The 23100-nt window shown below is 45.5% G+C and overlaps 1 protein-coding gene and 1 pseudogene across 4 annotated transcripts; one reads left to right on the top strand and one right to left on the bottom strand.

The window, feature by feature from the left end:
• Positions 1-2386: 2386 nt before the first annotated feature.
• LOC143857425 (uncharacterized) lies at positions 2387-3403 on the bottom strand. The gene is made up of 2 exons (XM_077367850.1): positions 3117-3403; positions 2387-2948 (listed from the first exon to the last, which is right to left on the bottom strand). The coding sequence occupies exons 1-2, from the start codon at positions 3401-3403 to the stop codon at positions 2387-2389; spliced, it is 849 nt and encodes a 282-aa protein (XP_077223965.1).
• A 9170-nt stretch (positions 3404-12573) lies between these two features.
• Positions 12574-19326, top strand: LOC143857145 (protein STABILIZED1 pseudogene; annotated as a pseudogene). 3 transcript variants are annotated; one of them, XR_013238478.1, is made up of 2 exons: positions 12574-15804; positions 18909-19326. The product of XR_013238478.1 is annotated as a protein STABILIZED1 pseudogene, transcript variant X3 (transcript). The 3 variants fall into 3 exon arrangements; XR_013238477.1 differs by lacking the exon at positions 18909-19326 and adding an exon at positions 16194-16744; XR_013238476.1 differs by lacking the exon at positions 18909-19326 and adding an exon at positions 16203-16744 and having other exon boundaries at positions 12575-15804.
• Positions 19327-23100: the final 3774 nt, after the last annotated feature.

Here is a 23100-nt window from a genome sequence, read left to right as displayed (position 1 = left end):
AGTTTTACCCACGCGCTATATCCAGTCTGGCTGGAGATGTTCTGAACGGCTTGAAGAACTGGATTTCGAAGCGAAATATCCAGTTCGGTCGTATATGCTCTGAACGGCTTAGGACGATCAGGATTTTGAAGTGAAATATCATGTTTGGCCATGTATGCTCTGAACGGCTTCGAATGACCAAGTTTTATTGAACTTGGGTTTTTGCAAGGGTTTGGTTTTCTGCCCGGGCCCGTTCCTGACAAGAAGTGCGCTTCTGGTCTTTGTGGAGACGAGTCGGGGTGAACCAAGCAGCGAGTACCCAAGTTTTGGCGAACTGGATTTCTGAAACTGTTTGGTTTTTCTGCGCGGGCCCGTTCCTGACCAGGAGTGCGCTCCCGGTCTTTGTGGAGGCGAGCCGGGGCGAACCAAGCAACGAGTACCCAAGTTTTAGTGAACTGGGTTTATGAGACGATTTGGTTTTTTTGCGCGGGCCCGTTCCCGACCAGGAGTGCGCTTCCAGTCTTTGTGGAGACGAGCCAGGGCGAACCAAGCAGCGAGTACCCAAGTTTTAGTGAACTGGGTTTCTGAGACGATTTGGTTTTTCTGCGCGGGCCCGTTCCCGACCAGGAGTGTGCTTCCAGTCTTTGTGGAGACGAGCCGGGGCGAACCAAGCAGCGAGTACCCAAGTTTTAGTGAACTGGGTTTCTGAGACGGATTGGTTTTTCTGCGCGGGCCCTTTCCCGACCAGGAGTGCGCTCCCGGTCTTTGTGGAGACGAGCCGGGGTGAACCAAGCAGCGAGTACCCAAGTTTTAGTGAACTGGGTTTCTGAGACAATTTGGTTTTTCTACGCGGGCCTGTTCCCAACCAGGAGTGCGCTCCCGGTCTTTGTGGAGACGAGGCGGGGCGAACCGAGCAGCAAGTACCCAAGTTTTAGTGAACTGGGTTTCTAAGATGGTTTGGTTTTTCTGCGTGGGCCCATTCCCGACCAAGAGTGCGCTCCCGGTCTTTGTGGGGATGAGCCGGGGTGAACCGAGCAGCGAGTACCCAAGTTTTACTAAACTGGTTTTCTGAGATGGTTTGGTTTTTTTGCGCGAGCCCGTTCCTGACCAGGAGTGCGCTCTCGGTCTTTGTGGAGACGAGCTGGGGCGAACCAAGCAGCGAGTACCCAAGTTTTAGTGAACTGGGTTTCTAAGATGGTTTGGTTTTTCTGCGCGAGCCCGTTCCTGACTAGGAGTGCGCTCACAGTCTTTGTGGAGACGAGCCGGGGTGAACCAAGCAGTGAGTACCCAAGTTTTAGTGAACTGGGTTTCTGAGATGGTTTGGTTTTTCTGCGCGGGCCCGTTCCCGACCAGGAGTGCGCTCCCGGTCTTTGTGGAGACGAGCCGGGGCGAACCAAGCAGCGAGTACCCAAGTTTTAGTGAACTGGGTTTCTGAGCAGGTTTGGTTTTCTGCCCGGGCCCGTTCTTGACCAGAAGTGCGCTTTCAGTCTTTGTGGAGACGAGACGGGGTGAACCAAGCAACGGTATGATCTGATAAACTCGTAACTTTGCAAAGAAGCAGTAGCCTTTTTTCATTATCCACACAAGCGTAATTACAATGGCATCCGCTTTTGTGTCAAGCGGCAGGCTATTGATAGTATTTTCTGAGGTCTTCGGCGGGTTCAGTCACCTGGGCTTCGTCTCTCAGATCAAGTAGCTCAACCGGCAACGATTCTGATGCCTTTTTGCCTTTGAGTGCCATGGCATAGCACTCCCTGGACTGTGGTTGATCTCCTCTGACTTCTCCCACGCCATTTGGCGTTATAAACTTCATTTTCTAGTGATACACTGAGGCGACTGCACGGATGAGGTTCTGGCCCGAACGTCCCAAGATAGCGTTATAGACCGAAGTGGCCCTCACTACCACGAAGTTGACCATTATGAAAGCTTGACAGGACGGTTCCCCAACGAGGACTGGGAGTTCAATCTGCCCTTTCACTTTAACAATTTCTCCTGAGAAACCAAACAAATCAGAGTTCGCCGGCTTCAAGCGGTCATTTCCTATCATCATCTGCTCGAATGCATGGTAGTAGAGAATGTCGGCCGAACTCCCTTTGTCGACGAGGATCTTCTTCACTTCCCAGTTTGCGACTAGCATGGTTATGACCAGGGCGTCGTCATGGGGGAGTATCAAGTTGTCGAGGTCCTCGTCTGAGAAAGAGATCTCGTTCTCTGTCCTCATCTTCTTGCTGTACGTGTGCACAATGTTGACTCGGCGTGCGTAGGCTTTTCGAGCAGCAGATGATGTACCCCCGGCGGCCGGTCCGCCCATAATTGTGCTGATGACCCCCTTCGACCGGGATCGGCGTGCCTCCGGCTGTGGACTGGACGGCGGGGGAGATTGGTTCCGCACAGGAGATGGTGGGGGTCATCGAGGGCTTTGGCCATGAGGGCTTCTCCCCCTGCGCTCTCTTCCGTCGCCATTACTTTTAACATACCTTTTTAGGTACCCCCGATTAATCAGCAGCTCGATTTCTTCCTTGAGTTGCCAGCATTCATCTGTGTCATGCCCGTTGTCTCTATGGAACCTACAATACTTCGACTTGTCTCTCTTGTTTCCTTTTGAGATCATCCTGGTTGGCCATCTCACGAATTCTTCTCCGTTGATTGCAGCCAATATGTGTCTCCTGGAGGTGTTGAGGGGGGTGTAATTTTCTTCCCTCCTCTGGGGGGATCTCTCTCTCCTAGAGGCCTTATCATCCCTACGCTGCTTGGTAGGGTTCTTTTCTTCAGAGGTCCTCCTCCGGTTTGAATTTAAGGCAGCCAGAGTTTCCTCCACGGCTATGAACTCCTCGGCTCCAGCCATCAAATCCGCCAGTGAGTGCGAGTTTTGGCGAGCTACTGATCGGCGGAAATCCTTGGATTTGGAGCCCGCGAGGAGTGCGTTCATGGTGGCTGAAGGATCCAGCTTTGGCACTTGGAGGGCCTCCCTTTTGAAACAATTGACAAATGTTTTCAGAGGTTCATTATCCTCCTGCCGCAAGGCCATTAAGGATGCTGTTGTTTTCCTTAGCCTCCCGCTGCTCATGAAATGGCGGACCAGATTGTCTACAAAATCCTCAGAGTTGCTGATGGAGTTCGACTTGATCCTTGAGTACCAATTTCGGGCTGCACCGGTCAGTGTGGTCGGGAACGCTCTGCAGAGGAAGCTATCGGAAGCGCCTTGGAGGAGCATCATAGTCCTGAACGTCTTCAGGTGGTCTACATGGTCGGTGGTTCCGTCATATTGCGGAACTGTCGGCATTTTGAACCCTCTAGGTGCTGGCGTGTTCATAACATTGTCGGTGAATGGCGGTCTACTTGAGAATGTCTTTGCAGCGAGCCGGCCTTGATCCTTTGCCAGCTCTTCTATACGGTGGTCTATCTCTTCTATCCTATGTAGCATTAGATCAGCCCTCTGGTCTGCTCGGCCCACTGATCTATCTTTCTCTACTGAGAGGCTCGGAGCAGAGCCGGAATGGCTTTCCGGACTCCTTCGGCAATGCCGGGATCTTTCCGGCGGCGCACAGTCTCCCTTGGCTTGGTGCTTTTGCGCGGAGCGAGATCGTGACCTCCGGCGGTGGTGAGGCTCTGTATGGACATGTCTGGTTCTGGAATGATGGACTCGCCTTGTGGAGTGGTGGGTCCGGTCTCCACTAGGAATTGCTGGCTCTCCCCTGTGGGCACTCGACCTTTCCTATACATGTCGTGGGGTCTCTGGGGGATGCTGGGGAGGCGCTTGGATCAGATGTTGGTATTGACCGACATGGGCAGTCATCTGTTGAAAGAAAGCTTGAACTTGATCCGGAGTGGGAGTGGGATTGAGGTGTTCCGAATGAGGCGAGCTCTGCTCTGCTGTTGCAGAGGGAGCCACTACCTGCGAGGCGCCCGCGAGGTACTACAGCTCGGGTAGCTCGGGCAGTTGGTACCCGAGCACTCTTCCGCCCTGCCATTTTGTAGAGGGGATTTGAACAGCTTTTAGTACAGGGTCCCACGGATGGCGCTAATCTGTTAGGCCTAAAATTGGTAACAGATACGGCAGGGACGTAAGAGCTGAGCTAGAGGACCTGAGGAGCTGAAGTGAAGGAACTGAGTCCTGCACAAGAGCGCACGAGGTCAGAAGACCAACCCGGAGTCGTTGCTCCGGACGCGCACTTCGACACTCAAGTCAGTATGAGCAGGAGTGCAGAGCCAAAAATTTAAGAGTGGTAGCTTAGAAGTTATTACCCCTTGCTTTGAGCCTTGAGAGGCCTTTTATAGAGGGAGACCTGGGGTGGTTGGATTACCTACCCCAGGACAGGTGTCGGCCCTTTTGTGGGTTTAGGTTTACCTACTCTTAGGTAATTATCGGATTGCCCCTGGGCCGATGCTGGATTTGTGGTGGGCCCTTCTGGGGCCACGTGTCGACAACTAATTAGTTGTTGTTTTTCATACCCCATCAGGTCATTTTTAAGCACCTATCAAAAATCAGTCGCAAGGGGACCCCCATCTGATACATATCATCAAAACCTATTTATTATAAGGGTTTTCCTAACACTCTTGTAAGGTCATTTAATGGCCCTTAGGATCATGAATGTACACATACATTGATGGGACCCAGAATTGATCATTTAATCAGGAAGTGACACGTTTCCTCTGACGATATACCTTAATTACCCCCGCTACAAGGGAATAATTAAAAGTCAAATCCTAAAAGATAAAGGAAACATTCATACTCCACCCAATCACAGGGCGACACCTATCCAAAGGGTAAAGAGGTAAATTAGCCATAACCGCCTACTATAAAAAGCCACGAAAGGCTCAAAGGTAAGGGTCCAGAACCCGAGAAATCACGATTCATTACTATTCTTGTCTTGAGATGTGGTCATATACTAACTTGAGTGTCGAAGGGCCAATCCGGAGCAACGACTCCGGGTTGGTCTTCTGACCGGGTGCTGCCTTGTGTAGGACTCATCTGAGCGGAAGATACTCTCTATAAGACGATCAGATCAGCGTTCATCCCTCTCTCTGATTAGAACCCGATCAGGTTTGCTTCTCTTGAACTGCCACATCACATCGACTGTTTTTTACCACAACAGTTTGGCGCCATCTGTGGGACCTAAACAAAAAGTTGTCCCCAATCTCCCACATGGCAGGCAGGTAAAGCAACCGCACAGGTTCAGGTCAAGGTGCAGGATCGGGGCGAGGTGCCCACTCCCCGCGGCCACCTAGAGACCCTCCGCTTTCCAACGTTCCTCCAAAGAGCAGGCACCTAGCTTTGCAGATCATAGCTGAAGTTCATCCAGAGGATCAAGAACTAGGAGATCAGCGATCGGCGCCCGTTATGCAGCTCCCAGTGGAGCAGTTCAATCACATGATGCAACAAGTGGCCACAAGTGGCCAATCTGACTAACATGCAAAAAGAGGGAGTGTCTCACAGGCGCGAAGAGCCACGCAACTGTCTCTAGTCTCGCTCGCGCTCGTCCAGTCGATACTCCTGCCACAATCATGACCGGTCTCCTTCGATGAGTCGAAACAGACGTCGAGAACGATCTCCATCACCAAGCCACAATTGCCATCGGGATCGATCGAGATCAGTAAACTGACAACAAGGCCCAAAGAATATCGTAGGCCAGGGAAAGCACCAAGAGCAGAAGAAAAGATCCGAGAGTCGATCAGACTCTGCTTCAAATCCTCTACAAGAACATAAAAGGCACAGGGAAAGAAAAGAAGACAAAAAGGGCGAGCACATGAAGCGCAAACCTGAAGAAATTGATCATCAGATTGAATAACTAGCCAAAGGTCGTAAGAATCCTGATCTCGAAGTCTTCAACAACAAGGCTCCATTTACAGAAGCCGATATAATACGTCAGCAAAGTGCTGCGCGAAGCTGAGACAAGGTATAATTGAATGGAGAAGTTGGCATATGCTCTAGTAATGGCAGCAAGGAAGCTAAGACCATACTTCCAAGCACACAGTACTGACTGACCAACCGCTAAGGCAGATTCTACACAAACCCAACACATCCGGACGACTCGTCAGGAGATCGGTAGAATTTAGTGAGTTTGACATTAGATACTTACCCCGGTCGGCAATAAAGGCTCAGATCCTTGCTAACTTCGTGGTTGAGTATACTCAGCCCAAGCAATCGGAAGAGAAGCAGGAAAATTCACAGCAGCCCCCAGGTGGGGATAATACAACTACACCTGGGGAACAAGAGTGTGTGAACGATGCAGAGAGCTCACAACAACCTCCGAGTGGGGATAATACAACTACTCTTGGGGGGCAAGAGCATGAGAAACAGGCACGGAACCTCGAAGGACCCAGTGATCCAAGTGAAGCCGATCAGCCACTATCGACTTCAAGAAAATAAATCTGAATATTCCAATTCGGATGAGTGAAAACCGATCACTTGCTAATACTCCCGAAAGCTGGAGGACAAACTCGGGTTGGGATAAAAAGGCATGACGATGGGTTAAGCTTCCAAAAAGATAAAATCTGGAAAGAGCATTCCACGTAGCCAAAAAACTAATCACTTACCAACCTCCCGAAAACTAGAGGACAACCTCAGGATGGGAGAGATAAAGGCATGATGATAGGTTAGGTAAATAGAAAACCCGAGTTTCTAAACTCAGGTTGAACCAAAACACCTAACCTGGTCGTCCATCCGAATTCTAGGAACTACCTAGGAGGGATGTCAAAGACCGAGTTAGGTGGAATAGAAAAAGTTATGAACCCCGAAAAAGGTAGGGGAAATCTAACAGCTACTGGCTCTCAAAAAGTCAACACAGGAGTCTTAATCCAATCAACCTTGGCTTATCAAAGCACAGTTGGTCCAATTAGGACCACCCCCTGCAATCAGACAAAATTGCTTCACTAACCATAAAAGCAAGAAAAACTACATGTACGACAACAGAGCAATGAAATTTCCAAGCATGAGAAAGTTCTGTATTTACCAAGTACGAAGTAGTAAAACATCCACCACACAAAGAGTAGCAAGACTGCTTAAAAGGTAAAGCAGTCAAAATCCCATCCAAAGAGTATCTATACAACCCATAAATGGCCTACAAGGCCTAAGAACAAAATGAAATGTTGCACCACCAGAAAAGAAAATAAGCAAACAAAGCCTAAGGAGCCGGAGCCTCCTGATCATCAACAACCAGAGTGGGGCTCTGATCATGACCTTGATTGACCTCCTCCACAGTAGGAGCATCCGCCTGATCAATAGAAGAGATGGCGTATAGGCTCTCTCATGTAATATCACTCAGATCCAGACCGGCGTCAGAAAAGTTCTTTAAAATGAAACCTTTGCATGCATCAAAGGCCTCAGATTAAGCAGTGGAAATGAGGTCATCACATTTGGCCTGCTTTTCATCGACAGTCTTCTTCTTATCAGCCAGATGCTCTAAAGCTTGATCATCCAGAGCCCTCCGGATCTTCTCATCAGGCGTTTGTTCTCCTCGGTCAGATCTTTTCTCACTTCTCTTGATGACTTCAACTTGTCCAACAGCAGACCATTGTCTTTATTGGCCTTGCCTAGCTCTTTCTGGAGATCTGATATGGTTTTGGCAAACATATTCGATTTCCTCTCCATATCAGTCCAGTAGCAACTCAACTGCAAATATAAGCAACAAATAAGAAGACAATCACGGCTACGAAGACCGTACACAACCAATTGGAGAGGGAATGAGAATAGTTACCTGATAAATAGATGCAAAGCTGGACCCACAGACTGTCACGAGAACTTTTTTCTCAATGTGCATAGCAACCTTCTCCAGCACAACTTCCTAAGGAGTTCCGGATTAGCAAGCGCAGTATCCGCTCGAAGGACGGACCAGTCGAGACGAAACACCTTGTCCTTATTAATCGGCAGAAGTTGGGCGCTTTGCCCTGGTCCCAACTCCAGCACCCGATCCTTTAACTTCTTCGGGATGAGTCTCTTTATAAAGCTTCACTAAAGAAGAAAGAGACTTATCAGCTGTGGTAGACCTGACCCTTTTTTCCTTCTCCTGAGTCGGACGTTCAGAGGGTCCTTCTGGCTCCTTACTTTTCTGAGCATGGCCTGCTTTGCCCGCCATCACTCGCTTCACCATTTCAACCTTCTTCGCAGCTTCCATCAGTGAGAATTAGGCAAAGAACAAAGAAATAACAAAGCAATCAGAGAATGAGATATGACCAATTAAGGCAAAAGAATAACAGAGGCATGAATTCTAATCACAAGCAGGCCTAAGACACCTACTGGCTGGGGTCTCAGAACTAACTCCAAGTGCTAACAAAGCCTCCTCACTATCACAGTCCTTACTGTAGAATATCGGCCCATCCTTCCGAAGATGTGCCTCAAGAGCCTCAAAGTTTGCCAGGTCACCACCCAACAACTCAGGCTTCTTACTCATTAACTTTGTATCTATTGGTATCCATACCAAGGGAACCTCCCACCTCTCACATGGGTTAGGGTCGTCAAGGTTCACATAGAAGAACCTATTCTTCCAACCATGGGTCGAAGATGGCAAACCGACTATGAACTTCATATCCAGACGCTGGCTAAAGTAAACCCAGCTATCAGAGCAATTCCTACTGAGATGACAACACCTGCGGAACACATCCAATGTAGGATCTCTTTCCAGCTTCTTCTATGTACATGAAGCCAACTATGGTCCTCCATGAGTTCAGGACCACTTGAGATGGAGCTAGCCCATAGAAGCGCAACACCTCCTCCACGAAAGGATGAATGGAAAACCTAAACCCGGCCCTAAGAGAATCCTTGTAAATGCACACATCTGCATTGTCGTTGGGAACGCGATCGCCTGCTTTCGCCGGTCGCAAGCCGAACCGCCCAAGGATACAGAACCTGTCTCTAATAAAGTCTAACTTGGGCCCCGCCAGCATACTGGATTCTTTAAGAGCCGCCTTGTGTTGTTTTACTTCAGCATCCATTTGTGCCTCCGCAATAACATCTACAATTCTATCTAGCACAGACAAACTGGAAGTCCCCTGTACACGACTTCTCAATTCTACATCGGAATCGTGATCCACTCCCTCATCAGAAGGAAACGCTAACGGATCAGGAACCGCACCTAAGTTTAAGATGGGATCGTCATCAACAATGGCTACCTCCTCATCGCTATCAACTACGTAAGGACTGGGAATCCTCCTTCGAGGACTCTGACCAGCCATGGCCTGGCCGCTAAGACCCCTAGAGGTAGATCTAGTCCTCTCGGAAGAGCTACTTCCGGAATCACTACTGGAAGAAGAAGAAGACTCTCCCGAGGACGAACCAGATCTGGACTCGACTCGGGTACTAGAACTACTACTACTACCAGACATGAACGGAAAAATCAGAAATGAAGGGAGCTGAAGAGATTACCGATCATAAAGTTGAAAGCCCCGAACTCAAGGGGAACATACACAGCCGATACGAACAGAGAGAAAAGGGAGCAGGAGAGGGGACAAGAGGAAGCCAGAAATGAAAATGGAAGAAAAAGCCATCTCCTTTTGTAGATGACCCAAAAGCTGGCGACCATTCGCATTCCCTAATGCCACCTTGACACGTGTCTCACAAAGATAGAGGCCATTAATGGCTGGCTCGGTTTAGGAGGAATCACGTCGTTTCGCCTCCCCCATGCAGAAAAAGACAAAAAACTACTAAGCAAAGTAGTTTGTCTGGAACCCTTCAAAGAATCTCATCGTCGTTGGCTGATCCCAATATGGGGCAAAGCAACAAAACGACAACAATCTGATCGTCGTTGGCCGATCCCAATATGGGGCAAAGCCATAAAACGATAACAATCTTATCGTCGTTGGCCGATCCCAATATGAGGCAAAGCCACAAAACGATAAAATTTTGTTCATCCGTGGCCGATCCGGATATCGCGCAAACAAAATTCGGATCATCCGTGGTCGATCCGGACATCACGCAGACAAAGTCGGATCATTCGTGGCCGATCCGGATATCGTGCAAACAAAATGGGATCGTCCAAGGCCAATCACGATATGGCGCAAAGCCACAAAAGGGCAAGTTGTGATCTTCCAAGGCCGATCACGATATGGCGCAGAGTCGCAAAAAGACAAAATTCGGATCATTCGTGGCCGATCCGGGCATCACGCAGACAAATCCGGATTTTCTGAGGCCGATCCGGATACGGAGCAAAGCCAGAAAAGACAAAATCTGGACTGTATGAGGCCGATCCAAATTTGGCGAGGAACCAAAAACGATCGTCGAATCCCAACCACACGATCAAACAATGGGTGCTGCTTTTAATCTATGCCTCATGGGTGGAACCAATCATATACAACGAGGATAAACTCACAAACCTCGCAGCTACAACACTCCTACACAAGGTGTACGTAATCAGAACCGTTCACTGAACCTGAGGTGAATGCCCCCTTATTGGTATTAACTACCCTTTACAGGTTCAAAAAGGAACCAAAGGGCCGACTTACACTTCCCCCTAGTGGCCGATCCAAACACGGTACGCCAAAAATTCAGAATTTAGATCGTCTCAAGACGATCCAAATATAGCGCAAAAAGATCTCTACATGGCTTCAATGCCTTAAATAATGGGATTTTCAAGTGCCGATCCAATTTGGCACCACACCACAAAACTTCAAAATTTTGGGATAGTATATGGCAGATCTCCACATGGCCTAAATGCCTTAAAGAATGAAATTTGAATCGGGCAAAGCCAACCCCTATGGCATTATCCCATAAAAATTCGGGCATTAGGATAATCCAAATCCGATCCATAGACAACACAACGCCATAGAGCTCAAAATTTTGGGATAGTCTGTGTCACAAACGGCAAAATTTTAGATTTGGATCGTATAGAGCCTATCCATATATAATGTAATACCACAAAAGACAAAAAATTAGAATTGCCGATGCTAATATGGCTTACATGCCTCAAAAATCGAGATTTGGGTGATGTTAATATGACTTACACGCCTCAAAAATCGAGATTTGGGTCTTATAACACCGATCTCAATATAGCCTGAATGCCTTGTAGAAAACAAGACTAGGATCATGGGAACCCGATCCAAACAATGCATACGCTAAAGTCGAAAAAGTGGCGATCGGCCCTAGCCGACCACAATGTCTGACAAGCAATAATATGGGATTTGGATCAGCCCTAGCCGATCCTAATATGGCAACCAAAATGCGCTAAAGACAATCTTAAAGGCCGGTACTCAGACTTCCCCAGGCCATAAATACGGCCTAAGTAACTGTGGGGCATCTGATGGGACCCAGAATTGATCATTCAATCAGGAAGTGACATGTGTCATCTGACGATATACCTTAATTACCCCCGCTACAAGGGAATAATTAAAAGTCAAATCCAAAAAGATAAAGGAAACATTCATACTCCACCCAATCACAGGGCGACACCTATCCAAAGGGTAAAGAGGTAAATCAGCCATAACCACCTACTATAAAAAGCCACGAAAGGTTCAAAGGTAAGGGTCCAGAACCCGAGAAATCACGATTCATTACTATTATTGTCTTGAGACGACCAGATCAGCGTTCATCCCTCTCTCTAATTAGAACCCGATCAGGTTTGCTCATCTTGAACTGCCACATCACATTGACTGTTTTTTACCACAACATACATTGATGAAAAAAAAAAATCTCAAGACGAGTGTAAAAGTATAAGGGTTTTGTTAACGAGTGCCCCCTGCATTGAAAACTTAGATCGGCAATAAATTTACACAAAATTTAAGAGTTTTACATAGTTTTTGAGTCTTTTTTTCTCAAAGAATGTGTAGATTTAGGTTTTCAATGCATTCGTTAACAAAACCCAAAGTATAAGGGGCCGTTTGGATACACGGATTTTAGAATCCGGAATCCGTCTTTTTGACTTCTCGCCCTTCTTTCCGTTAGCAAGAGAGCAGCAGATCCTCCTATATTTTCAGGTTTTAGAAATCTCAGGATGTGGGAGATTTTTAAAAACTGAATTTCTCACTTAAAGTCTAAGAAACGTTGTCAGGACAGCAGACATCGGCTTGATCATGAACAATCTTTTACACTGTTTTCAAACTAAAAAACCTGGATTCTAAAATCCGCGTATCCAAATGGCCCCTAAAAGTATGTGTAAAATCATGTTCACGAGGGCCATTAAATGATGCTTAACAAGTGCCCTAAGCAAAACCCTTATTATAATAGCACGAAAGTAAAATAAAGAAATAATAAGTAGTGCAGAAATCAGCCCTCCATAAATAAATAGGGTCGATTTCTTTATTTTTCACATACCAAGTTTGGATTGCAAGAATAACATTTCGGATGAAAAATTTATCTTGGAATTTTTTACTTCCGATGTTGTAGAGGGAAATGAAATGACATGGTTAAGTTAAAAAAAATGCCTCGTAGAAACAAAGGTCTTCTCTACTTCTCCACTTCTACCTAGAGTTGTTGTGTGAAAAGAGTTGGACATATGAGAAATATTTTTCCTTTCCAAACTTTTCCAGACTTTTGTCTCCATTAACCAGGTGGCTGATCTTGAAAACCATCTGCAATGAACCCTAGCAAATCCCTAGAAAATTTTTTCCTTTCCAAACGTTTCCAGAAAATGCCTACAACCCAATATAGAATACCCGAACATCCCACAATCCTGCAAATTTTCTTCCTTGGGCTCTCGACAGCATCAGAGATAGAAAGGTATTCCCAAAACTCTTTCGTCTCTCTATTTTTCATTCTTTCTAAACTATAAACGCACACCATCATCAACAATCATCATGGTTTTCATAAAATTGTTAGACAACAGAACCCTAGCTCTCTACCTAAACCCTAACTCTACCACCCTCCAAACCCTAAAACTCACCATCCAAGAAAAATCAGGCATTCCCATTCCGATCCAGAACCTCTTCTTCTCATCCAGGCACTTGATTTCCAATTCTACTACTCCCATCTCCGATTTCGGAATCAGCCCCAATTCAACCCTAACTCTCCAAATCCCCTTATTAGGAGGTATGCAAGCCCCTATTCCCCCAAAGCCGCGCCTCGAATTCCTCAGCACAAAACCCCCTCCTAACTATGTAGCGGGTCTCGGCCGAGGTGCGACCGGGTTCACCACCCGATCTGATATCGGTCCCGCAAGGGCTGCCCCTGATCTCCCTGACCGCGGTGCCACCACCATTGGGGGTGGCACCGGCGGTGGCCCCGCCAGTATCGGCCGGGGCAGGGGGAAAGGTGGCCCTGAGGAGGAAGAGGAAGAAGCTGATGAGAAGGGATATGATGAGAACCAGAAGTTTGATGAGTTTGAAGGAAATGATGTGGGTCTCTTTGCTTCTGCGGAGTATGATGAGGATGATAGGGAAGCGGATGCGGTGTGGGAGAATATCGATAAGAGGATGGATTCGAGGAGGAAGGATCGAAGAGAGGCGAGGTTGAAGCAAGAGATTGAGAAGTATAGGGCATCGAATCCGAAAATCACGGAGCAGTTTGCGGATTTGAAGAGGAAGTTGTATTCTATGTCGGCGCAGGAATGGGATGGTATTCCGGAAATTGGGGATTATTCGATGAGGAATAAGAAGAAGAGATTTGAGAGCTTTGTGCCTGTGCCTGATACGCTATTGGAGAAGGCTAGACAGGAGCAGGAGCATGTGACTGCATTGGATCCGAAGAGTCGGGCTGCTGGTGGGACCGAGACACCGTGGGCCCAGACGTCCGTCACGGATTTGACTGCGGTCGGGGAAGGGAGAGGAACTGTTCTATCTTTGAAGTTGGATAGGTTATCAGACTCTGTGTCGGGGTTAACCGTGGTCGATCCTAAGGGGTACCTTACTGACCTCAAGAGTATGAAGATTACGAGCGACGCAGAGATTTCTGATATCAAGAAGGCGAGATTGTTGCTTAAATCGGTCACCCAGACAAACCCAAAACACCCGCCGGGTTGGATTGCGGCTGCGAGGTTGGAGGAAGTTGCGGGGAAGATCCAAGCATCGAGGCAATTGATACAGAAAGGGTGTGAGGAGTGCCCTAAGAATGACGATGTTTGGTTGGAGGCGTGTCGGTTGGCGAGTCCTGATGAAGCTAAGGCAGTGATAGCGAAGGGGGTGAAGGCGATCCCTAATTCGGTGAAGCTTTGGATGCAAGCTGCGAGGCTTGAGCATGATGACTTGAACAAGAGCCGTGTCTTGAGGAAGGGGCTCGAACACATCCCCGATTCTGTAAGGCTTTGGAAGGCGGTTGTGGAACTCGCCAATGAGGAGGATGCGAGGCTCTTGCTTCAACGGGCCGTGGAATGCTGTCCCTTGCATGTTGAGCTTTGGCTTGCGCTTGCGAGGCTCGAAACATATGATCAAGGGAAGAAGGTTCTTAACAAGGCGAGAGAGAAGCTCCAGAAAGAGCCAGCAATTTGGATTACAGCAGCTAAGCTTGAAGAGGCTAATGGTAATACTGCCACTGTTGGGAAGATTATTGATAGGGCTATTCGATCTCTGCAGAGAGAAGGCTTAGAGATTGATAGGGAAGCTTGGATGAAGGAGGCAGAGGCGGCCGAACGAGCTGGATCAGTTGTTACGTGTCAGGCTATAATCCATCATACGATTGGTATTGCGGTGGAAGAAGAAGATCGAAAGAGGACGTGGGTTGCGGATGCAGAGGAATGCAAGAAGAGAGGGTCTATTGAGACTGCTCGAGCCATCTATGCTCACGCACTTACTGTATTCCTAACCAAGAAGAGTATATGGCTCAAGGCAGCTCAGCTCGAGAAGAGCCATGGCACACGGGGGTCTCTCGATGCTCTGCTCCGGAAAGCCGTTACTTACCGGCCAGAGGCCGAAGTGCTATGGTTGATGGGTGCCAAAGAAAAGTGGCTTGCTGGAGATGTCCCTGCTGCCCGAGCAATTCTACAAGAAGCATATGCCGCAATTCCTAATTCTGAGGAAATTTGGCTTGCTGCATTCAAACTCGAATTCGAGAATCATGAGCCCAAGAGAGCAAGGATGCTTCTTGCAAAAGCCCGAGAAAGAGGAGGCACGGAGAGGGTGTGGATGAAATCAGCCATCGTCGAGAGAGAGCTGGGAGATGTTTCGGAGGAGAGGAGATTGCTTGAGGAGGGGCTGAAACTATTCCCCTCATTTTTCAAACTGTGGCTGATGCTTGGCCAGCTATTGCACCGGCTCGGCCGCTTAGAGCAAGCTAAAGAAGCTTACGAATCAGGTCTGAAGCATTGCCCTGCTTCAATTCCCCTTTGGCTATCACTTGCGAATTTAGAGGAGAAGACGAGTGGGCTGAGCAAAGCTCGAGCAGTTCTCACCATGGCCAGGAAGAGGAATCCTCAGAACCCAGAACTCTGGCTTGCCGCGGTTCGGGCCGAATCCAGGAATGGGAACAAGAAGGAAGCGGATATCTTGATCTCAAAGGCATTGCAGGAATGCCCGACAAGTGGGATTCTGTGGGCATCATCGATTGAGATGGTTCCACGCCCGTACTGTAAATCCAAAAGCATGGATGCACACAAGCGATGCGATCAGGACCCTCATGTATTTGCGGCTGTGGCAAAGCTTTTCTGGCAGGACCGGAAGGTGGATAAGGCAAGGAATTGGTTTAACAGAGCGGTGACTCTCGCTCCCGACACCGGAGATTTCTGGACTTTGTATTACAAGTTTGAACTCCAGCATGGGAGTGAGGAGCAACAAAAGGATGTCCTGAAGAGATGTGTTGCTGCTGAACCAAAGCATGGTGAGAGATGGACAACAATTTCTAAGGCAGTAGAGAATTCTCACCAACCAGTAGAAACCATTCTAAAGAAAGCTGTGGTTGCTTTGGGTAAGGAGGAAAGTGCCGCTATTGGTGCCGAGAGTAACAAATCTTAGAACTTCAACTTTCCCAATGTATGGTCAGCTCTCTTGGACTCTAATCTACACTTGAAATGAATATTTTTCTTCTCGATGTATGGTCAGCTCTCTTGGACTCTAATCTACAGTTGAAATGAACATTTTTCTATAACTATGGTCATCTCTCTTGGACTCTAATCTACACTTGAAATGAACATTTTTCTGTACTACTTCACCCCCTCCAAGGAAAGATAGACTATACTTTTTTTGAATGTTATTATTAATTAGTAATTAAAGTAACTCATAATATATGCCTCTGACATTTTTATTGAATTTTTTAGTGGCGATGTTTATGGACTGTTTTTCAATTTCTTGTCCATTTACATTTTTACCAGTACCAGTTACATTTGAGTGTGGATATGGAATGTGATTAAAATGATATATAGTTGATGCAGTCACCAGTATTTCAAAATGCGGATGCTGGCCAGAACGCGGCCGACGTAATCCTTGTCGAATCTGCATCGGCACGGTGTGATTGAGTACTTGGTTGATGCAGCCGAGTACGCATTTGATGGGTTCACAACCCGGGAGAACTAAAGGACTTTTGATTGACTTAGTAGGGCATACACAGACTTGGACAAGAACTCGATCAAGGGAAAAGGGAGTCAACTATGACACGGGGTTTTTTTAAAATTACGGTCCTAACAATTGATAGATGGCTTGTTCAAGTCACCTCCACCCCAGACAATTTCTATTTGCATGGAGAAGGAAGTTCGGATGTTGCAATACTCTCAGGAAAGCAGAATCATATGGATCTGTCTTACTTTTGAATTGATCATTCACTTTGTTTATGTAGGCTTCTGCTTTTATTGTAGTTACTTTCTCATCTGGTAAAAGTTAACTTGAAGCCTGTTTTTGCAATGTGACCTTACATTTAAGAGGAGAAGATCATACAATTTGAGATTCAAATGAGCTTTCACTAGTTATTTTGAGGTAATTATTGACTATTTAGGTTGTGGAAATTTTCATTTTGGGCTTGTAGGCTACCCTTCTTATTATTAAAAGCCAAATATCATATCACAAAAAATTGAAGATTGCAATTCCTTTATTCTTAACAAAGAACTGAGTTCCATCTTCATTTTTGGACAAGCCTAACGGGTCTGTTCTCCATGGGGATAGCAAAGCCAGTTTCTATCTTATCCTTCGATAGACTCGCTGCCCTCTGTTCCCACCTTCGGTAAAATATCACTGGAACAAATTGGTCTGCATCAGACGCAATAATTTCAAGACATACTTATCCAAATACGTTTTGAAAAAGAAACTTATCGAAGATTGGTCAATATTGGGCAAGATAATTTCAAGATAAAATTATTCAAATACGTTTAAAAAAAGATAAACTCATCCATTCAAGATAGTCAATCCTAGGAACAGGTTATTCAAGGATTTCTATCCCTTTGGTGAAACATGCCCATGAAAATATGCATGAAACAATCAAGTAATTTCCTTTCTCAAAAAAAAACAATCAAGTAATTGCTGAAAATAACATATAGATTATTAGAATTTATAGACGCAAACATAAAAACACATACAAACAGACACACACAGGCACTCACATACACAACACGCATGCATACACACGCACTCACGACTGACAAAGATACAAAAACCAATATAGACAATCACATATAGACACACACCCACACACAAACACTCGCACACATACAGACACGCCCACATCCACGTTCAAACACTCGCACACATACATAAACACAGACACACCTGCACGCACACAGAAATGCACACACAAACACGTACACACATACATATACACACGCTCAGACATGTACTCACACACACCCGCGTTCGCGCGCGCGTCCACACACACACACACACACACACACACAAACACAGACACACACAAATACAGACACAGACACACAGACACAAACAAAAAGACACACTCATAATGACATGTGCGTGCGCAAACACACACACAGACAAAAACATGCAGAGAGAGAGAGAGAGAGAGAGAGAGAGAGAGAGAGAGAGCATGGTTTAAAATTTCGACCGAAATTTCGGATTTCGGTGGGGACCGAAACCGGTTTTTGTCGAAATTAAGTATTTCGCCATTTACCAAATTTCGGCCGAAATTTCGAGAAAATGCATTTTTTATTTTTAAAAAAAAAAGTTACAAAATTTCGGAATTTTGGTCCGGAATTTCGAATGAGAGTACCAAATTTCGACCGAAATTTCGGTTTTCCGGGAGTCCGAAACGGTTACCGAAACCGAAATTTTAAACCGAGAGAGAGAGAGAGAGAGAGAGAGATGCACTCACACATACAAACACGCATACACATACAGACAATCCAACATGCACACATAGTAGCTAGAGAGAGAGATGCACTCACACATACAAACATGCATACACATACAGACAATCCAACACGCACACATAGTAGCTAGGGAATTCTTCAAAGCAGGTAGGAAACTCTCTCAAAATTGAAAATTAATGTGCCATTTGAGCCTAAATGCCCTTTCAGGTTTCAAATTGAAGAACTTGAAACTTCAGAGGTAAGAACTGAACTGATAGAGAAGTCTCCACTTCGAAAGAACTTGGTAGTCAATTCATAAACCAGCAAAGCAGATAAAATCCAACTACAATTTACTGGAAAGAATGCATCAGAAAATGAGTGAATTTCAATTGTAGAAGACACTCAAGTTGCAAAAAGTTCAATGAAACCACATGTAGATTGAAGACTTCCATTCAAAAGAAAACTAGGATGGCAGCAGCACTCTGTAGGTTCAAAAAGACTTGACGATTTGACCTCTTGTGGCAGCAGATTTCTATTGGTGAGCTGCTAGTTCAAATGTATTTTATCTCAGCTAATTTGAATGAATTTCCTTCCTTGTAGTTTTTTACTCAACTTCCTCAACAGAGAGGACATGAGTTTTTTCCTACTTTGTCCAAAATTTTAATTCCTTTAATACCTTAGTAATGATAATCGTGAATACCAATTCAACGGTACAATGTATAAGGCTTGATCCTTTTCCTTAGATCATGTTTCTTAAGGGCCTGTTCAGTTGCGCCGATCTAGCAGAAAGGAAACGGATTTGGGCGCCGTTTCCGCGGAATGTGCGTTAAAATGGCTATTTTGTTGCAGGGATTTGGAAAGCGTTGGTACCACGTGGAATCCGACTAGTGTGATGTGTCAAGCAACTTTCCCCGCATCAAAGTCCGACTAAAAACATCGGATTTAAAAAAGAATCCGAGGGAATCGGGCACGCGAGCGCAAAAAAAAAAACCCTTCTTTCTTCTGTTCTAGGGCAACAAACAAACCCTTCTTTCTTCCGCTCGTCTTCCTCATCGACGACCTGGTTCGTCTCCGGCGAGGCTTCTTCTCCGGCGAAAAATTTCCACCCCACGAGGTAAGTTTCTTTGGAGGCGAGCCTTCTTCTCTCGCCTCTTTCTCTCTCTTTTTTTTTCTTGGATCTTAGGAGAATGCTTGGATCTATGTTCATTGTCTTTGAGCTATGTTTTTCCTTCTTAAATCTATGAGTATGCTTCGTCCTTCTCGTTTCTTTCTCTCTCCGTGGGCTTTTTTTTTACTATTCTTGGGTCTCATGTGTATTCTTTTTTTTAAATCTATGTGTATGCTTTTTTTTTACTTTCTCTCTTCGAACCATGTTTCTATGGCTTTGATTGGGGGTTTCGGTCGGGGGTTTGCGGTTGGATCTCTGTATGCCGAGTATATTTTAGATTGGGGTTTGCAGTTGTGTATGCCGGTTGGCTCTCTGTGTATGCGGTTGGGTTTCGAGTGTTTTTTTTTCTCAGATTTTTACGGATTGCCGATTGGGGTCTGTTTGCGTTGGGGCAAAAGATACCGTTCGTGGGGTAAAAGATGGGTTGGGAACTATGATGAAAGGGGTTTGGGGTCTGTTTTGTTGGGGTAAAAGATGAAATGGGGTTTTTACAGATTTCTACAGATTTTTACTTGTTTCTTTTCCGTTTCCTGGGAACTGACAACTGAATGCACACACCTGCAGCTTTCTTAGCCTTTTCTTTTCCTTTTTTTTTCCGACACTGCCACGTCATTTCCGTTTCTTTTCCGTTTCCGCTGCGCAACTGAACAGACCCTAAGAGTAAGAGAATTTCAGCAGATACAACTTTATGACTTGAATTTTCAACTTAAGGATTCCAATTCTGGGAGAATTACAAATGAGGCTTTAGCTCAGAATCGTTAAAGCTCACTGTCACTGCCATTTTCATCTGAAGCTCGAAGAGACTCAGGTCTGAGTATTTCTTAAACAGAGCTAAGCTATTGCTTTCAATTGTTTAACACCTGAATTCAAGAGAACTAAATCCATTCAATAACCATAGCTAAAGACGATAATTCCAGCAACAATTACTCAAGGACCCACCAGTAAGGAACAAATCTGAACACTAGAAACCGATCCTTACATGTAATCTCTATGAAGGATCAATCAATATGAATTTTCAAGAAGAACAGAAACCTCATTTAATGGAGAGCAGTAGGAAGAATTTGAAAACGAATTTCCACAGAACAATCTTCAACAGCTAGCACAATAGTCAAGTGCAGTAACAGATCTGCTTACATGTTTTCATTTTCCTTCCTACTTTTCCATAGATTGTTGAAGAATTAATGCATGCAATCAGAAAGACCGGATCTACTTATAGAGATGGAATTTTTACATAAAATTCAAACGTAAACCACCACAGATTGTTGATCATGGGTGCAGGTGAAAGTGTCAAGAAGAATAAAATTGAAGATGAAATCTGCAAAGGCTTATGAAAATGTCAATATTCCAGCATCAAAATCTTGCAACCTTGAAGATTGTGAGTGGAAATTTGATGAAAGTTGCAAGGAAATAATCAACAACAGTGAGCTGAGATGCATGAACGGGAACAGAAATTGGCTTGCATTTCGTTCATGTAATTTTCGATTCAACGATTGTGTGGTCTTGGCAAGGAGATGCCAAAATGAGGAACATGCTTTGAACCTTGATTCACAAGGCAAATTTACAGCTGAATAGCAACATAAAGCTGAGATTTTAGCTTTAAAACCTCCATGTTCTGAGTGTCTAACCAACCAAAACAAAAGTTTGCTCCATTGGTTCGAGTTTGCAAATTAGGGGTAAAGCTGCGTACATCTAGCCCTCCCCAAACCCTGCCACTAGGCCGCCCTTTTTTGGTTGGGTGGGTAAGCTGAGTTTACAAAGCAGGGGTAAGGCTGCGTACATCTAGCCTTCCCCAAACTCTGCAATGGCAGGAGCTTCGTGGGTAAGGCTGCGTACATCTAGCCTTTCCCAAACTCTGCAATGGCAGGAGCTTCGTGGGTAAGGCTGCGTACATCTAGCCTTCCCCAAACTCTGCAATGGCAGGAGCTTCGTGCACTGGGCTGCTCTTTTTTGGTTGCGTGGGTAAGCTGGGATCGAACACCTGACCTCAGGGTGAAAGAACAAAGTCTCCCATTATTTATTGTTCATAATTATTTAGGGGTGATGATAAATTCGCACCCCCTTTATGCATCGCTTGGAGGATTGCCAGAGCCATTTCCCATTGCCTTAACACCTTGTAGAGATCACATCCTGCACAGCTGGATGGAGGATACCCGCCAAGGATTTCGTTGGAGAAACTTATCTGTTGGCGAGGTCGATCGGGTTTGTGGTTAGATGCCTAGCAGATACGACGACTCCGCTATGATGTGTCACTGCTTGTGTAGCAGCTCTTTACTCGATGGAGTTGAGTTCTTCCCACCCGAGGAGAATTCCGTTGGATCTTGATTGTTATTCGATACATTGATTATTCCTTCGCTTTATTTGAGACATTTGCTTATTTATTATTAGTATTTTGATCCTAGATGTGGGTGATTGTGCACATCATCTAGGGCCCACTCATGCACACACCACTTTTCTCTTTTATTTCTTTAGTTGGCCTATTATTCCCATCTTACCCTTCTATTGTCTTTGATTGTTTTTTAGTTGAGGGGGGTAGTAGTCCTTTGGCATCCATATATGTCACTCAAGTGACTTAAGTGAAAGAAAGAAGACTATTGGTTGAGAAGAAGCACACCACAATGAATTATTATATAAAGAGAGTATGGAGAAGACAACCCTATTTTTTGAAGATTTGATAAAGAGGGCCGCCATCCCCTTCTCGACACCTAGAGCGTCTCCTCTCCTCCCCCTCCCCCCCTTATCACATAAGTCTCTCTCTCTCTCTCTCTCTCTCTCTCTCTCTCTCTCTCTCTGATGGGTAAGTTGGGGTTAGGTAGGACCCCGGCCAGAATGTATTAATTAAAAGAAGAGGTCTACAGAAGATATAAAAAAAAAGAGAGAAGACAAACCCAACAAGGGGAGGCACCAAGGCCTAAACAAAAAGGACATCACAAGGGGCCCAAGCCCAAAATACAAAAGACCATACCCTAAAGACCCAAGAGGAAACATAGAGTGCTCCCTAAGATTGCTTGGGCATGAAAGGGAGCCTGCAAGAAGGCCTTCCCCTCTCCTTCTTCTTCTTCTCTCTTTCTTTCTTTCTTCTTTCTTTATCCCCTAACGTCCACCATCTCTCTCTTTATCTCCCTCATTCAATCTCTCTCACATTCTCTCTCATTTCTCACATTTCTTTGTTTCTTCTCCCCACTCCTTATTTCTCTTCATCTTTCTCGTGGCATCCCTTCATCCTTTTCTTGATTTCTCATCTCTTTTCTCTTTTTTTCTACTTCTTTCTCTTCTTCTACTTCGTTCTTCTGATCTTTTCTTCTTTTCGTTGCTCTCTTTACCTGTCTTCTTCTTCTTGTTTCCCCCCCTTCTTTCTTCCCCATTTCACACATTCTTTTGGGGGTTGCTTCTGCCCCGTGTATGGATCGAGCCGGTGAACTTCTCCATGACTATTCTTGAGGCCTATCTCACACGATTCTAAGGTGAAAGGGCTGCTACAACCTCGGTGAGATTTTTCCGTGTTATTTCAACCCCAATCCCTTGTTTTAGTTAGCCTTTCATTCACCCTAAGATTATTCCCATCTCTATATTACTTGTCTAGAGTTATTTCCCTACACCCGTTAGTTTAGTATTTGGGCCCTAGATACTCTCCTTTATTGCAGACTGATTTATGCAGCATTTTGTCACTTATTTAGGACCTATTAATTGCTTTCTTTTAATATTAGTGATGGATGCATGCTATTTTGTTTGGCGTAGAATCTCTCATTGGTGGTTTGTTTTTTTGTTTTTTAACACTAGGGGCCCGTTTGGATACCTCATGCATTTGTATTTTGATTTGGATTTGAGTTTTGGATACAAAACACATCAATCATCTTCATGATCATGTTTTGAGAG

The sequence above is a fragment of the Tasmannia lanceolata genome, unplaced genomic scaffold (assembly GCF_043159265.1).
Source record: "Tasmannia lanceolata isolate RefF3 unplaced genomic scaffold, GAP_Taslan_0.1 ptg000024l, whole genome shotgun sequence".
NCBI lineage: Eukaryota > Viridiplantae > Streptophyta > Magnoliopsida > Canellales > Winteraceae > Tasmannia > Tasmannia lanceolata.
Note: the sequence above shows the minus strand (reverse complement) of the source record. Positions and strands in the feature narration are given on the sequence as shown.